Raw genomic sequence first — 17,609 nt, forward strand, 5'->3', positions numbered from 1 at the left:
ATGCGTGCCAGTGCCTTCTTTAAATGTTGCAGCTTTTGCGCAAAATATGGAACTTTCCTCTCTTAGATGTCAAAGGAGCAGCGCAATCATTTCTTTGGAACTTGGCCAATTAAGTGTTGGAATCAGTCTCTGTCACCTATTCAGAAAGAATGGCACATTTTCTTGCCTGTGCTAGTAAGGAAATAAGTTCAAGTTTGTGGCAACTCTTGCAACATCTTGCGAGTGTGCAGTGATGTCACGTGGGGTACCTCCTGGTTTCCCGTTGGGTCTTGAGGGATCCAGCGGTCCAGGAAGGCGTCGCAGGGACGAAGGGTTTCCCCGACTTGGGGCAGGACCTCCTGTCCACCACACACAGCTGCGGAAAATAGTCCTTTTTTATTCTTTGCAATTAAATTGCAGTGCGAGAAGGTGGCGTTTTTGTTAAGCTTGGCCGAGTTGCTCAGAGTTCGTGCTAGTAGCAACAGCGCATAACAAAGGAGAGGACACACAGAAAGGCAAATGCTGACTAACACCTCAGGTTTATTCTTGTATACTTCTTTGTATGTTGTCAGTGCAATGAGTCAAGATTTTGAGGGTGTTTTTTCGTTTTCTTTGTACCGTGCTCCTACTTCATATTGAGCTGTACAAGAAGAAACATAAGTTGTTTGTCAGTGCTGTGTTTGTCTTTCTATGCGTCCTTTTGTCCTTGTTTATTACGCGCTGTTACTAGTAATGAGGCAAGTTTCCTTCCACTTGTGCCAAGACAAGCGATATAAAAAACACGAGCCACAAATTCTTTCGGCGTTAAAATCATTGCCCTCTTTAATAAGTGACCCAAATGACTTTCCACGATGGTAACTGGTGCTACGGCATCTAGGTAATACGAGCTATTTTCGTTATTAATATTCACAGTTTGTGGGTATTTTTTGTATTTTCTAGGTAATCTAATAAGAATTTTACTACAATTAAAGAATGTCAGTTTTCTGCACATGGGCCCGAAAGAATCAAATATCGAAAGGAGAGAAGGTGTTACGATATATTAATTATGCCATAATTGCGTGGGTGAATATGGTACTATCAACTGTGTTCAGCTTATCCTTAACATGCTCATTAGCTCGCAGAAGTGACTGTATCAATCTTGTTAAAATATTTGAAACTTACCTCAATACTTTGCATTAAGCCGATTGATGTGTGGTGTGTGCGTGTCAGCTTGTGTGGAGCTGTTTGATTTTTGTTAGGAAGGCCAACAGACAACGTGTTTTGAGTCAGTCAGCTTTATGGTGCCTTAGAATTGGAAGCCAGCCTTAAAGCGCTCAATAAAAAGGTTTAATTGTGTGCGTAAGCATCACTGTGCTTCTGTTGTGCTAAACTGCTTGCACTGTCTTTTTTGCAGCTACCTCCATGCAAAAAACATCATCCACAGAGACCTTAAGACGAACAGTATCCTTTTCTGCTCCTGGACCCAGTGGAGACACGAGAGCTCGGTGCTCCAACTCCACTTCCGCCCACGCGCTTGCGCATGCCGTTGTGCTTAGCCTCGCAGAGGCTGCAACAGTCGGGCCCATGATAGATTGGAGGGGGCCCCCAGGTACTGTCAAATGGATCGTTGGCCCTTGGAAGACGAGCCAAGATTTTCTACAGATATGGCCCAAGATGCTGCGTGTGTCAAAACTTAAAAGGATGATCTTGCCCGAGTAGAGAGGGACAAATCAAGAGCGGGAATTCGCTACCCATGGCAGCCGTCTGCAAACGAAATAATGTCCAGTTGACGTTACAGTCGAGGGATGGCGGCAGCGGTTGACGTATAGCCGAAATGGCCAGACAAAAAAATCGTTCTTGTTGGCTTTGAGTCCATTAGTAAACGTGGCAAAACCGTCCACTACATCAGAATGCATTCGGCTCGGACATTTTCTGCTATTGGAAATCGGTGTCTGCACCCACGCTCTTACCCGCCTTTATCTGTCGGATGTTGCGCCAATCGGCCGCCTTTTGTTACCAGACGGGCGTCGAAGGTTCGTAATTTTTAACATTTTACTTAGGTGGGTAATTTACGTAATTCTTTGACGCCTACAATCACTCGTTTAGAACTTTTAAGCACAAAATGCACCATCTCCCGCTGCCTCTGTACAAAAGCATATACCGTATTTACTCGCAGAATGAACGCACTTTTTTTTCCGAAAAATCGATGCAAAGTTGGGGGGTGCGTTCATTACGCCAAGTAAAATTTTTGCGTCCGTATTTACTCGCATAATGAGCGGACCTTTTATCCTGAAAAATTGAAGTAACTTCTTATCTCTTTGCGCGCGGCGCCCGACCCCGTAACCAAACTGAGCTGTGCAAAAGAAAAAAAAATCCTCTTCGTTTTCTTTTTCTCTTAGTTCCTTGGTTTCTTCTTTTTTTTTTTTTGCCACCTTTCGCAAGCTGTTTTGTTTGCTTAGGCGAGGGCTCTCCGCTTATCTTTCTTATCTCCTTGCGCGCGACGCACAACCCCCCCCCCCCCCCCCCCCGTAACCAAACTGCGCTGTGCAAAAAAAAAAAAAAAAAGCTACATTTTTTTCTTTTTTTTTTCAGTTCCGTGGGTTTTTTTTGCTGCCTTTCGCAAGCTGTTTCGTTTGCTTAGAGGGCTTCTCCGCTCCTCTTTCTTACCTCCTTGCGCGCGGCGCGCGACCCCCCCCCCTAACCAAACTGCGCTGCGCAAAAAAAAAAAAAAGAAAAAAAAAAAGCTCCTCTTTGTTTTTGTTTTCTCTTAATTCCGTTTTTTTTGCCTCTTTTCGCAAGCTTCTCTTTCTTACCTCCTTCGCGAACCGAAAGTCCAGACTGCGCTGTGCAAAAGTAAAAAAGCTCCTCTCCATGTTTTTTTTTTTCTTGCTTCCGTTGGATCTTTGCGAATTGTTTTAAGGCCTTTTACAAGGCGTTTTGTTCGCCCACGCTGCCCATGTATTCGTGACCTCGCTGCACCAGGATAGAAAAGTGCGTTCATTTTGCGCGCGTTGGGGGAGGGGTCAAAATTTTGACATCCGAGTTGGGGGTGCGTTTATTACGCGAGTGAAAAAAAAAGTCGAAATTTTGAGAGCCGACTTGGGGGGTGCGTTCATTACGCGAGTGCGTTCATTGTGCGAGTAAATACGGTAGTTCTGCTATCCCTTCAAATAAAAAACGATCCATCCGACTCGCGTTTTCACTAAACGTTTTTTGCAGTCTCCGCAGCTAGTTCCCGGTGGGTTGGGAGGGTGACTCCCCCATGCAGATTAGGGGATAAACATTGTCCAAATAACTGTCGGCCCATCTCACTAGCGTACCGTGTCCTGGGGCGCATCATTATACGATCAACGGCGCAAAAGGACGAGAGCGCAGCAGAGAGAGACGCACCTAAACGAGGGACATTGCGTTGTACACACGCATCAAACTTTTCAGTCACATTCATTCTTCACGCCTATGCGGGTTCAAGAAACGGCTTCCTTGTGAGACTCCCACTCCTCACTCGGCACCTTCACTCCAGTCTTGACTGTATTTCCACACATATTACCGTATTTACTCGCACAATGAACGCACTCGCATAATGAACGCACTCCCCAGGTCGGCTCTCAAAATTTAAACTTTTTTTTTGCACTCGCGTAATAAACGCACCCCCAACTCGGACGTCAAAATTTTGACCCCCTACCCCCACGCGCGCGAAATGAACGCACTTTTTTATCCTGGTGCAGCGAGGTTGCGAGTGCATTGGCAGCATGGGTGAACAAAACGAAAAAAATTCGCAAAGATCCAACGGAAGCAAGAAAAAAAAAAACATGGAGAGGAGCTTTTTTCTTTTTGCACAGCTCAGTCTGGACTTTGGGTTCGCGCACCGCGGCTGCGCGCAAGGAGGTAAGAAAGAGAAGCGGAGAAGCCTCTAAGCGAACGAAACAGCTTGCGAAAGGCAGCAAAAAGAAAAGAAAAAACTGACAGAACTAAGAGAAAACAAAAAAAAAGAAACATTTTTTCTTCTTTTTTTTTTTTTTTTTGCACAGCGCAGTTTGGTTAGGGGTCGCGCGCAAGGAGATAAGAAAGATAAGCAGAGAGCCGGCGCCTAAGCAAACTAAACAGCTTGCGAAAGACAGCAAAAAAAAAAAAAAAAAACCAAGGAACTGGGGGTTGCGCGCAAAGAGATAACAAGTTACTTCGATTTTTCAGGATAAAAGGCCCGTTCATTACGCGAGTAAACATGGACGCAAAAATTTTATTCCGTATAATGAACGCCCCCCCCCCCCCCCCCCCCCAACTTTGCATTGATTTTTCGGAAAAAAAGTGTGTTCATTCTGCGAGTAAATACAGTACTCGGCCCTGCGTGGACCCCTCAACTTAACAATTAGCCACTCAAAACAATGCAGAAGTGCCACTAGAAACCATACTTTTATTTTGAATACCATTTGCTCATCGCTGCAGTCACTGAAGCTGTCATCTGAGATGCCTTCACTTCCGCAGGTAGTGTCGTCATCGGTGCCATTGAGGCGATCACTGATGCGACAGTTTTTAAAGTCTGTCTCGTCTGGAAAGACGAGACAGACTTTTTTTTTTTTTGTAGCATGCAAAAGAGCGTCTTGGGACGCGAGCTCTTGGCGTGTACTGTGCTGCGGCGGCAAATTGTTTTGCTCTTTTTATTTCCCCCGCTTGCCGTCGGCTTAAGGTACCGCAAACAGAGGGACTTTGAGGCATCTTGGTTTAGCGTTTTTTTTCTCGTTGTAGAGTACAATAAAGGAACTGTTTGAAATTGTCGTGCTCTTTGCGGGAGAGGGGGGCGGGGGGACCTACCGAGGGCGAGATGATCCTTGATCCGGTGCCCAGACATCTTCCTACACGACGACCTGACCGTGAAGATTGGTGACTTCGGCCTGGCTACGGTCAAAGCTCGCTGGAGCGGGTCGCAGCCCTTCAGCCAGCCCACGGGCTCCATCCTGTGGATGGTAAGTGCCTCCCCTCGCTTGCTTTGTGTGCCACCAAAACAACAGCCGTGTTGGCCCCCTAGGCTATGGCACAGAGAACTTTTCTTCCTTTCATATAAAATGAATCGAACAATTAGCAAATTGCACTTGGCTTCTCAAGTGGAGGATAGTTATGTGCATTGTCCCCCAAAAGTGGCTCCGCAGAGGTACGGCAACAAAACGTGCCTCATACTTAACCCAGCCAGATTCTCTCCCACGCTGGAGAAGGAAGACGGAGAGAAGGGGCGAGAGGATTCGGGACTTGGCTCGCCCAGCACAGCCCTCGGGTACTTCTCGGTTCCGACAGACTGACGCCGCCGAGCGCCCAAGCATTGCCGTAGCTTGCCTGTCCCAAGACAATTGATGTCATGGAACTCCCTGGATGCATCGCGCTCTCCGACGACTGCTCTCGGAGCGTTTGCCAGGGTAGAATTAAAAATATAAATGTGCAACTGTCATTAGTGGATGCTGTTGATTGTGTTATTTCTCGAGGCAATAGGCACAATTTTCAGTATCTCTTTAACACTAAGAATGCCTGTATTCCGTTGGCATCGTGCTTTGTCTCAAAACGGCCCTCCACTTGGTCCAGCTCGTCTCCGTAGACAAAGCCCCGTGCATCCGAGTAAACATACTCCCTCAGAATTGGCTTTGCGGGGCTACAAGGCAGACGGTCGCGGCAGATTTTGCGGGGCCCACGTTGCCGAGTTTTCTCACGCAAGTTGGCTGGACCGTCCGCTATGGAGCTCCTCTCATCTCACCGGGGCCGCACCGGTGGTTTGAGATTGAGGCGATGCAGACACGACGCGGTTGGCCCAACTTGCCCCAATGTTTGTCGAGGTCGCCTGGTTGCCTCTCGTCTCAACGGTTTCTTTGGAACACGAGCTGGTTTTTATTGAGCGTAAATATGACATGCCGAGACTGAGCTTTGCAGTCCCCGGTGGCAACTATGGTAGTGACTGGTTCGTCTGTACGCTTTTAATAGTTATTTTCGGGCAGGAAACGGGTAACTATGCACATTTTTGTGTCATTACTACGTACAACTCGCGTTACGAGCTATTTTTGAGGAAGGTATCTGTATTAACGAGACACAACTGTACTACCGGTGAATCGCAAAATCTCGGAGACATTTCCATCCCATTGTTTCATGGCAGACGCTGTATTCACTCTCGGTTGTATTTACCTCCAAAACTTGTATTTGCGTCGAGTTTCGAACATTCCCCGTCAGTCTGTATCTCGGCGTTTGCGAACTTTTGGCTCGTGCGTCTGTTGTTGCGCGGTAGAGACGAAGGACACTGCGAACGAGGGGCGTGGGACGGTGCGCGGGCATCTCGTTCCCTCCTCGCCGTGTGTCTCCCCGGCTGCTGGAAGGGTGGTGCTCCGCTGTGCAGGCCCCCGAGGTGATCCGGATGAAGGACCCGAACCCGTACTCGTTCCAGTCGGATGTGTACGCCTTTGGCATCGTGCTGTACGAGCTGATCACGGGCCAGCTGCCCTATGCCCACATCAACAACAAGGACCAGGTGGGCACCCCGCTCGACCGCCTTCCCGCGCGGCCGTACGGTTCCCATTTTAGTCCCAAGCGTTCCCGTCTGCCGACTGGACTCGATGCCGCGGCTCGCGTATAATCGACCGACCGGACGTCATTGGCCCGTTAGCGAGTCCGCAGTCGGGCGATATTTTTGCGCGAAAGTCTCGGCGTCGTAAGAATAGTGAAAAAAGTCTCCCAGCCTCCTGCGTCCTTGTCCTTAGTACTCCACAGTTCTACATCGGTTTGTGTACAGCGGCAGAACAAGGTGAGATTTGCGAGCGTGGGTTGTCCATGGCATCGACGTAATATAGCGGACAATAACAATTTCGCCCTGCGTCCAATCTCACTTTGCCGCGGCAATTGGCTTTGAGCGGTCGACTTTTCTTCCGGTTTAAAAGATGACGTACGACGTTTTCTCGCTTTATTGCCGTCTGCAAACAGCGCTTCGCAGAGAACGAACCACGTTCTTTGCTCTCATTAGTGGACAAACTCTGTTCCGACTCGCCTCCCGAGAGGCGAATGAGATTTCGCTGCAATCGGAATTGGACCGCTGGAGCGCATCTTTGATTGGTGCACGTACCGTGTCCCGGAAAGCAATACCTTGATTTCCACTCGGTCGCGGAAGTGGGGCGCTCTCTCCTGCCGCTGTCCTGGCCACGCCGGCAGAGGTGGACACACTAGACGCCCCGTCGGGTCACTTCCCGGCTTGGCGGTCCTTAAAAGCCCTGGGACGACGACAGCAACGCTCACATTCCCTCATTCTTTCTGTCGTACGACAAATAGCCGGGGTAGCGACGTCCGACGCCGTCTCTTTTCGTTGATTGGGGGATCGAACGTGTGTGTAGAATAGGACGGCATGTTGCGCGGCAGAGCAAAGGCCCCTGAGCCCCCACCCGCAGATCCTGTTCATGGTGGGGCACGGGCTGCTGCGGCCAGACCTGAGCATTGCCCGCAAGGACACCCCCAAGGCCCTGATCCGCTTCACCGAGGACTGCATCAAGTTCAACAGGGACGAGCGCCCGCTTTTCCGCCAGGTGGGGGCCGTCCTTGGAACGAGTCTCCTTGACCGTAGCTAATCAAAGCGTCGGAGGGCGAGAAGCGCGCCCTTACCTCTAAAGTCTTATAATCTGTGGAACGCAGTATTTAAGGCACAGTCGTTTCATTTTGTTTAGAAGATGTTAAACGGTCATTTTGAGAATGAAGAAGAACCTATATTTTTATCAATCTCTTCTTCAGATCCCACGTACATTATAACGCACATTCGTTCTCAGTTTTTCCTAAAAATAGGAAATTTCACGAGCTGAGGCCAAATCGCAATTGTAGCGCATCAAAATCGATAAAATTCTAGCTTCGCATTCCTAGCAAGAATCGCCATCATTGTAGCGCGAATGTACGAGACACGTGCCACGAGCGAGTGCTGCGGGGCCGTTTGCTTCTGATGGCCACATGGGTCTTGCGCATTGGCACATGTGATGCTATACATGTCAAACACAAACACATCGAGAGGCTCTAGTAGCGCACAACTTGGACAGTCATCTGGGGACAGTTTTACGAGCTATGACAGGGTGTCTAGCAACCGGGAAAACCGGGAATTGTCAGGGAAATTTTAATTACTGGCAAAAATCAGGGAATGTTCAGAGATATATTCAAAAAGCGAGCCCAGTCAGGGAAAATGAGCCGGAAACGCCATTGAGTGCCCTGAGCAAAGACTTGAAGACTTGGGGGCAGAAAAATGGGCAATAAATTCTGCTTAGAGAGAAGCGCGGGCTCTGCTCACCCGATGTAGGGCGTGCTACCCGATGGAAAGGGAACAGCCAACAAATCCAGTCCAAGCTTTGGATTGGATTGAGTGCGCGACACTAGACTAGATCCAGTTAGAGCTACTAGATTTAGTAACAAATGGGGAAGCCGCAAACTGCAATCCAATCCAAGCCTTAAGCCGAAAGTATCTGAAATTGTGCATCTGGCGGCCATGCTTCTATTTGTTTATTGACGTGTGCGGCTGAGCGTCGTGTTTTCGTCGTGTTTCCGGAAGCGGCCTCTTCACTGACGATGGCGGCGGCAAGAAAGTGCTCAATTAATCCGGACTAAACGAACCCGAATATTTCGGAATATGCAAGTTGGATTAAGCCCGTGCAAAATTATCCTCTCAATGCTCAATGCCTTGTGTTGTAATGGTCTTGTATATTTAACCACCCCTACAGTGGTCAGGGAATTTGACCTGATATTGTCAGGGAAAATCTGGAAAAGTCAGGGAATTTCAAAATAATAATTTGCTGGACACCCTGTATGGCCTCAGAGTGCTCTCTTTACCTTCAAAAATGGCAAAGGTTTGACATTTTATTTGCTCGATTCAGTATGCGTCTCGAGTTTACTCTATTTTGTTGAGTTTGTGATGATTGTGACTTCAAATTGATTTATAAGAAGTTGGAAAATTAGAACTAGGCACTTTGTGAGTGCCCTTTCAATTCTTTCCTACGAACTGTTTTTATGACCATCCGCAATAAAATGAGCATCCTCCTAAAAAAAAGTATCCCACTTACGGCTGGAATTTTTTTTTTTCTGACTTCCCTTTGCTATACACTTAATTACCTACAATCACATTGTTCTTAAAGGTAACTACCGTAAAATACCGGGTGAGCACCCCGCTTTCACTGAAAACTGGGATAACCTAGACATGGGCATTTCTTTGGTCAAATCGGGTGCTTAACGTATAATTTGTAGAATTTCCAAGTTAGGGAAATGTGAATAGTGGGCGCTTTTGCGGTATTTTACGGTATGTGCAATTTGTGCTGGGTCTGAAGACGGTCACGTAACATCAATTTTGCCGCTAAATTTAGCGAGGGAGCTAAATTGGTGTATAGGTCAAGTTATCTCAAGTTACGTGACATCAGTTTCCCCTCTAAATTTAGCGAGAAAAAGGAATCTGTGTTTAAATCACATGCCACGAATTCTCCACTAGGTGTAGCGGGGAAACTCAATTGGTATATTTGCAACTCCATCCCACCACTGTCGCGGATGAACAAACCAGAGGAGTGGAGACAGAGTTCAGCCATGGTGCTGCTGCATGGTTCTGGTTTGTGTGTTGGTGCATTGTGCACTTATCAGAAAACTTTCAGCCTTCCCACTCTGGTGAAGAAGGAAGATCAGCGAAGCTGTACTATGGTGGGAATGAAGTAATGACCGGCCGCAAGTCGGCAAGCCAGAGTGGAAAGGCTCGAAAGGTTGTCGCCGTTGCTCATAGATGGCGGTAGCTGTCCAGAGTGTTGTGTCGAGATTTATTTGCTGGTGGACACAATCCTGGGGAAACTAGCCCTTAACAGCTCCGCTGTAAAAATGAGTGTGTTGAAATAGGAATCTTGATGTAGCCAGGTTCAGCCCTTTTTGAAATTCAGCCGATCCTGTAATAAACATGCGCATTGTGACCCCTCAAAACAATTTCTGGCTGCACCACTTACACAAATTGTGTTCCACTTCTTTGAAAAATGACCATGCTCATTTTTTTAACGCTTGTCAACATCTTTATTATTTGTGATATGCTATTGCCCGTCGCGTTTGTAGCCAGACAAATTAATTTTAGCGCACCGACTAGCGGCAGCAAGCAGGCGCGTAGGAAATCCTGGAGAATCACCCCCTTCTCTTCCGCCTTCTTGGGACTACCGCCCCGCCGTCTAAACGGCGTTGGAGTTGTGAATAGATCACGTGACATCAATTGTCCCGCTAACTTAGTCTGGAAAAGCGCGAAAGAACGGAAAAAGTTTTGGCAATAATGAGGGCTTTAATAATGATGTTCTTTATTTGCACGACAGTTATTTCGTGGGAAGCGCAAGGTTGTGAAAGGAAACGGGAGCAACTGAGATTCCGAGAAACAATCGAGGGATCAGGCTCACAAAATGGGTCGAATAGTCTGGACGCTCGGTAGAACCCTGGAGCCCGCGTTAGCCACGGTCTCGCTTTAAGAGTAGTGGCATGGACTCCCAGTTGCAGTCAAATACAACACTAAGGTCTTCGTCACTCCTCACGTACTCGTCGGCGCCGGTCACGTCGAGCTTGACCACAGCAAAGCATCCCGATAGGCTGGAGGGACTCGAAACATTGGACAGGCGACGCCTCTTTTTAAATAATGGTGCAGAAGCGCAAGGACGACGTACATTGGAGCAAGTGTGGTACGCCGTTTCAATCACAGTACGGCCCTTTTTTCGTTGGACTGGCATCGTTCTAGCTCGTACAACGGGCACGCGCCGAAGCACCCCCGTAGGCTAGCTAACTAGGAGGTCCCTTCAGACTCCGGCCCTGGCGACAAGCGGGGCCCGGGAGCGCGCACTGATCGCCATTCCGTGTTCGCAGATGCTGGCGTCGCTGGAGTCCCTGATGCGATCGCTGCCCAAGATCCACCGGAGCACGTCGGAGCCCACCCTAAACCGGACACACTTGCAGTCGGAGGACTTCCTGTACGTGTGCGCGTCCCCCAAGACCCCGAGCCAGTTTGGGGCCTTCCCCTTCTTCTCTACCACGGGCAACTTCTGAGCCCTCTGGACGCTGCGCAAGAGGCGGACGGCAGACTGCCCTCGAGCGAGTCGTCCCCGTTCTTCTGCACAAACTGCTTCGTCCTCGGGGTGCGCGAGAGACAGGTGCTTCCATCTCGTCGGTGCGTCTGCTTGGTGGAGACGGAAGGAATTTGGTTCTGGCACGGGAAGAGGGACGGCAGACTTGCCACATTCTCCCTGTCCTTGTTTTCCTTCCCACGCCCGGACGTCTCGTGCCCCGGTTCATCGGCCGCGGGATTTCCGTCGCTCTGTGATTTGTGTACAGTGAGTGTTGTATCATACGGGACAGACTCCGAGACGGCTCGGAAAACTAGAAAGGCCAAAGGTGGAGAAAAGGACCGCTACTCTTAACATGTGCCGCATTTTTGGCTCCACAAACTTTTTTTTTTTATTATTACTTTCTCCGCTTTTTGGACGTCTTCTTTTTCCTTTTGCGTGGAAGACCGTGGGATTTTGCCACCTTCCAGAAGGACAGTCGCTCCCTCAAGAGGGAGTGCGTGGGGAGCATTGTGGCACCCGCAGCGGTCAAGTGCGCCACGGTGGTACCTGAGAACCGGGCCGCCAGACTCGGGTGCCGCCCGGGAGGAATAAAGCAACGCCGATGGATCTTGTCTCACGTGTGCCGCTCAACTCGCCGGTAAATGGGCAAGAAACCCATTTGGCATCGATCAATTGGTCTTAAATATCTGGAAGGAAAAAATGAAAGACATTTACAACTCCCTGTAATGCCAATTGGAGCACAGCTTGTGAGGAGGAGGAGGGAAGGGTACAGAGAGGAGGATATGCCCCTCCTCTGTACCCTCTCCTCCTCCCTCTTCCTCCTCATTCTCCTCCCTTCCTCCTCCCCCTCCCTTCCTTGCCCTCCCTTCCTCCTCCCTCGTGACCCTCAAGATGTCACTCGTGAAGGTCTTTACCTCCACTGTGACGGTTGTGACCTTCGTTGTGATCACGAGCAACCTTCGTGACGTCACGTGTGACATAATTATTGGAAACGTCGCATGATGCAACGCGCAAGTCACGAATGACCCGCGCATTGCATCATGGGATGTTTTCCATAATGCAACGCATGGGACCTTCGAGACATCAGATGCGACGTCATGGGAAACGTCCCATAATGCAACGCGCAGGTCACGAGTGAAACCCGTGCGTTGCATTATGGGACGTTTCCCATAATGCAACGCGCAATTACGCTGACGGCGTTGCCGCCGCTGACCTGCGCATTGCATCATGGGACTTTTTTCATAATGCAACGCGCGGGACCCTCGTGACCCTTTTGACGTCGCACGTGACCCTCGTGACGTCACGTGTGACGTCATTATGGGAAACGTCCCATAATGCTACATACGAGTGACGAGCGAGACCCGCGCGTTGCATTATGAAACGTTTCCCATAATGCAATGCGCAGTTACGCCGACAGCGACGGCGATGCCGCTCAAGCCAGAAACAGGCGCCTAAGAACTGCGCTTTAAAAATCATAAGCTATTCCACTCTGTGAAGGTAGATGACCAGCGAAGTTGTTTAGCACATGACACAGACGTGACACAGAATGATGAACAAAGGTACGAACACATTTACTGTCTTGATCGGTCGTCATTATTTCGCGTGGATGACTATCACCTCCCTAAGGAGCCGGCGCAATGTAGACACGTGCGACGGGACCGCCACCGCGGGAGAGCGGAAGAAAGGGACACTAGGCACGCAAGCGCTTGGAACAACGACACAGAGAAGGCGGTGTGAGCGTAGACATGGCCGACGCGGGTCGCATAGCGGCAAATCTTTGAGAAACCTTTATTATCTACCCGAGAGTCTACTGGTCTTGAAAATGGTGCCTATTGATAACTAATCTTCTGAATAGACCTGCTGCTAAATTACCCAAGCATCAAGGAGAATGCAGGGAATGGTCTTCCACGTGCTGGCGTCTGCAGCAGTAACTGTTCTAAAGCAAAAGCCTAAAACAAATGGCATCTTGAACGTGTGTTTGTCAACGCTTTATTTTGGTTACTTACTTTAAATCTTTTATACGGGGAAGGCGTTCACGTGCGGTGGTGCGAGCGTAGAGTTTTTGTTAACGCACATGAAAAATCCGCGAACCCTAGCCATAAACAGCTTTGCTGTAATATTGGACAGAAAGGCCCTCGACATGTCTTGAATCCTTTTACGGGCGAAACATATCTTGGACCTCCGGTGCCCCGCGACAGAGCAGGCCCAAAGGGGGAGGCAGTCCTGCAACCTGGCCTCCGAGGCACTGTCTGTGAGACGCCAGCGCGCTCTCTTGGAGGGCAGCCGGGAGAGCGGTGAGAGGGCACTGGCAGGCCATGCCCCGCTTTGCCAGTCGAACCGCGGGATTACCCTTCTCGTCGGGCCTCCCCTTCTGGTCTGCCCTACCCGAGATGGCCGAATATGCCAAGATAGTACAATCCACCAGGGTTGAATGCTGGGCTCGTGGGTAGTGGTTTGTGTTAAAATAATAAGCACACAAAAAAGCAGAACAATCTAGCGGTCCACTGCAGCAGGTGTGGGTGCACGCCAGTGTTAGAAAATACAAATATTTTAGGACGATTTAAAAGGAAGCTGAAGAGCTTTAGAAAAAAATGAGTTGGTGGTCGAATCTGACGTGTTTGTGCCTGCTGAGTCCAAATATCGCAACCATTTGACTCAAAATAATCGCTAAATGCAAGAAAAACAAAAGCGATCGCTGCAGCAGTACGTCATTGGCTAGTCATGTGTGGTGTGCCGCTACGTCAAAAAAGGACCATCTGAATTCTAGCTTGATCCGTCGCTTCTGCTCTTGTAAATTGGGTTTAGCTTCTGATTTTTCTGAATACTGTGGATCCGAAAAAGGAATGTGTCCAGAGGCCCCTGGACGCGACAAAGTACACGTTCCAGGCATTGGCAAAGCACAAAAATAACCCCCCACAGTAATACAGGCAGACATGAGGAACCGCTTGCACAGGCGCGATATGGCCGGCTTACAATAAGTAGCAGTCGGTGCATAGGAATGCACTGACTGCTACTTATTGTAACGTAAAACATTGACAATAAATGGAGTGCCATTGGTGGGAGACGTCAGGCCGGATAAGAGTGACCCTCCCCAAAACGGCCGTCGGAGGACAAGAATTCGACACACATCAGCCTTCGTACTTGGCAACTGCTGGACACGGGAGCGTAGAGGCTGCGTTGTTCACCAAGGCTATAGTGGTTTGAAGGGATAGTATAATCGGCTTCGGGCGACAGGAGAGCTTCCCTTGAGATGAGACGGGTGATGAGACAAGGTCGTCGTTCTGCCACCGCGATTTCCTTGCGTACTATGCAAAGAATTGCACAGAAGGTCCATCCTTGTTGACTGTGGCACCCTCTGCTCTGTTTTATTTGTTTGCCATCAATTAATATGCAATTGCAACTTTAGAAAAAGTGGAGATGTGTGCCTGGCAACTCACTCTCCATTTGATGTTGAATTCATGAAAGCTTTTTGGGCCTCTGCATTTACGTACTTCTCTCAAGATTTGTTGACTGCATTAGACCACCACCAAGCATTATCTTCGTCCGATCGCATTTCTACGGCGCAAAGAACCATTACATGACACAAACATTATACAAAGAGCACCGCGTAACTTGTAAAAAAAATAACCTATTTGCAACAGAATGTCACATGCTTTGTATCTCCAGAGAGCGCTCTTGAAGAGAATATGTACCTATGAAGGGAAAATTTAACAAACTTAATGGTTACGCTATTGGAAGGTTCCTTGACCATTGAACATTATGTCTAGCCACGAGGTACAGTATAATTGCACTGTTTTATAACGTGAGCAATGTTTTAAAACATGTTTCCAAAGTCTGGGAAGCAGACGGCACGGAGGACGATTGCATCTGCGACGCTCGGGGAGTGATACACGACCGGTACATCCGGGTACCTCGGACCGGACAACGCGTAGCTATGCCTATGAAGGGACAACGTTTTCGTTAGCTACTACGTTGTATCGAGGGCATAGAGAGGTACAGAAGACAAATGACGGGATGACTCCACACGCGCGGCGTGTTGCAGCACTATATTTTCTCTACTCCACACACCATGACACGCCGCCTCACGGTCGTGCCTCCAAGTCTCCCGCACAAGCGATGGTCCCTTCCCGCACTGCAGCTTGGATCCAACATGGCCGCCCTGTGAGCACCATTGTGATACTAAGCAGTGCATATACAGTTACTCCACACGCAACGAGACATTGGTGCCACAGTGCACTTCCCAGCAGAAGCATTTTACATAGACATTGTGCATAGCAGTCTACCTTAGTGTCTGATCAGTGTCGGTTTACCTGAGCGCTATAGACCAACTCAACTCACTGACGTCGCGCCACTGCGGTGGTGCTGCTGTCGGTATTGCCCGTGCGCTTCACTCCTTCCGAATTCGGTTTCTGTGCACGCGCAGTGCTTACACCTGATGTGGGCAAAGTGGGCTTGTTTGGAAATACCGTGTTGGTGTTTACAGAACGTCCAGAGCCACATTTGGCACTAGCATTTTTTGCTCAACGCCCTAAAATTGAGAACACGGATCCCCTTGGTGCACGGGCAAAAGCTGCTGTGATCATCTCGGTCCCAGTACATCTACTCGATCCGCCAGAGAGCAAAGAGCAATCTAATAATAAGAGGAAGGCTCTGTCAACCAGGGACACTGGCAAACATCGTCCCATAGCGACTTCTATCAAACACGCAACCGCAGCACGAGTAAATATGCTGGTGTGATCATTGTTGCTCGCAACTGAATCCGAGCAACTCTTGGTCGAATGAACGAAGTAACACTGGGCGTGGGTTCAAATGTGCTACCTCCGAGCGAGATGGAGAAACACGGGAAGCTGCAGACGTGTCTAAGACGCTGCAGGCATATTGGAAGAGGTAGGAGCGGGCAGAGCTTCACCATGCGGTGCAGACACCATTGTTGCTTGGCGCAGCCCACCAGTGCCAAGGCGGAGCGGCCAGACCTTTTTAGGTGTCACACGCTCTCAATGCGAGCGCAAGTTTGTCTGCTTCTTGCACAGGGGTGGCAACTAATGTCATAATGCCGAGCTGTCATTAAATTATTGAAAACAAAATGGTGGGTAGACCTCAAGGCGTCTAGCATTGAGGTCTACCCACTATCCTTCCAATCGAAGCCAATCGAAACTTGGCATCACTCTGACGTCACCGTAACCCCTGCGTAAGAAACAGACGACTTGCTCTCTGCATAGTCCTCAAGTTGGTAACAATATAACTTTTCAGGAAATTATATTTGTTTGCCTGCCACCTGTTGATTGATGCACTGCACTGGCCGGGTCGGCTTGCAGTCGTGCCCATCCAGAACATCCTGAACGAGTTTTCAAGGTTTTCCTCCTTTGAATTTGGGAGCGCTTTTCTGGGGTTTATTCCTTCCCATAGATTTGGCCTGTGGTGCAGTAAAAGATGATGGACATTTATCACCGCCGGAAGAAGGCTTGGATTCCCCAACTTTCAGGAAACATTTAGGGTGTCCCAAGTCGCCAGGCTCAATTTAAAATGGACCATAATAATCTATGCCTGCACGTAGCAATTTAAACTTTTCGTCAAAGGTGAATTTCGCGGGTCTGTTTTTTCTCGTAAAATTACAAAGCGTAGCTCTTTTTCTGTAAAAAGTAGTGCCAAGAAGCTTGACAGGGTCAAGGGCAGGCGACGACACAGACGACCAAGTCGAGTAGCGGTGCAGGTTTGGCGCTCGTATTAATAGATGGCGCTATCTTCTTAACAAGACTGCTCGCGACCATCTTGGTTTATTCAGATGAACATAATCTTTTGTAATGTACCTTTGGTTAAAAAAAGAAATGCAGACAATAAAAGCAAAACTTAAAGGAAAAAAACGCGTTTGCATGGTGATGGCGCGTTTGCTGCCAACGGATTTCGTCGGCATGTCGTCTGCTTTCTTTCGCTGGTCGGCTAAACTTTCGGACGCTGCTCCAAACTCCATCTATCAATACGCGTGCCAAACGCACCCCGCAACTCGACTCGGTCGTCTGCGTCGCCGCCCGCCGTAGAGCCTGCAAAGTTTCTTGGCCCTATTTTTTACACAAAAAGCTATGCTTTGTAATTTTACAAGAAAACACCGACCTGTGAATTACACCTTTGACAAAAAGTTTAGATTGCTACATGCAGGCGTCGATTTTTACAGTACATTTTAATCGAGTCTGGTGACTTAGGGCACCCTAAACAATAAGAGAAGGAAACGAGGGTTTGACCCACCAAAAAGTCTGGTGGACGGCGTGGACAGTGTTTTGGGTCGACAAAAAACTGTAGATAAAGAGTTCTTCACACGAGCTTTTCTTATTCCAGGACAGTGCCAATCTGTGGTTTTTCAGTTTTTTCCAACTTTGAACAAACCAGCCCTGGAGTTAGTTTCCAGGATTTGTCGATATGTGGACCGTTTCATTTTAATTCGGACGGATGTTCTTTTAAACTGGGGTGAGAGTTGGGGGTGCCATGTTCATAGTGTATTTACCAGGCTTGGCACACACAAGACGAAAAGGTCATCATCTTGTGAAGTTGAATAATTACTAAATTCTGTTAACTAAATTTTTAATAATTAGTTTTAGGGGTCAT

The 17,609-nt window shown here is 48.6% G+C and overlaps 1 protein-coding gene across 4 annotated transcripts in view; it reads left to right on the top strand.

Annotated features, from left to right (window-relative positions):
* LOC8037688 (raf homolog serine/threonine-protein kinase Raf) overlaps positions 1 to 11,618 on the top strand; it is a 120,989-nt gene extending 109,371 nt beyond the window's left edge. For all 4 annotated transcript variants that reach the window (XM_042292101.1, XM_029972489.4, XM_029972481.4 and 1 more), the window contains 5 exons: positions 1,373 to 1,419; positions 4,801 to 4,919; positions 6,326 to 6,457; positions 7,365 to 7,499; positions 10,813 to 11,618. In XM_042292101.1, coding sequence (XP_042148035.1) covers positions 1,373 to 1,419; positions 4,801 to 4,919; positions 6,326 to 6,457; positions 7,365 to 7,499; positions 10,813 to 10,992 — 613 coding nt within the window. In that variant the 3' untranslated portion in view covers positions 10,993 to 11,618. The remainder of the gene's footprint in view (positions 1 to 1,372; positions 1,420 to 4,800; positions 4,920 to 6,325; positions 6,458 to 7,364; positions 7,500 to 10,812) is intronic.
* Positions 11,619 to 17,609: the final 5,991 nt, after the last annotated feature.

The sequence above is a fragment of the Ixodes scapularis genome, unplaced genomic scaffold, assembly GCF_016920785.2.
Source record: "Ixodes scapularis isolate PalLabHiFi unplaced genomic scaffold, ASM1692078v2 PGA_scaffold2__306_contigs__length_199485367, whole genome shotgun sequence".
Lineage (NCBI taxonomy): Eukaryota > Metazoa > Arthropoda > Arachnida > Ixodida > Ixodidae > Ixodes > Ixodes scapularis.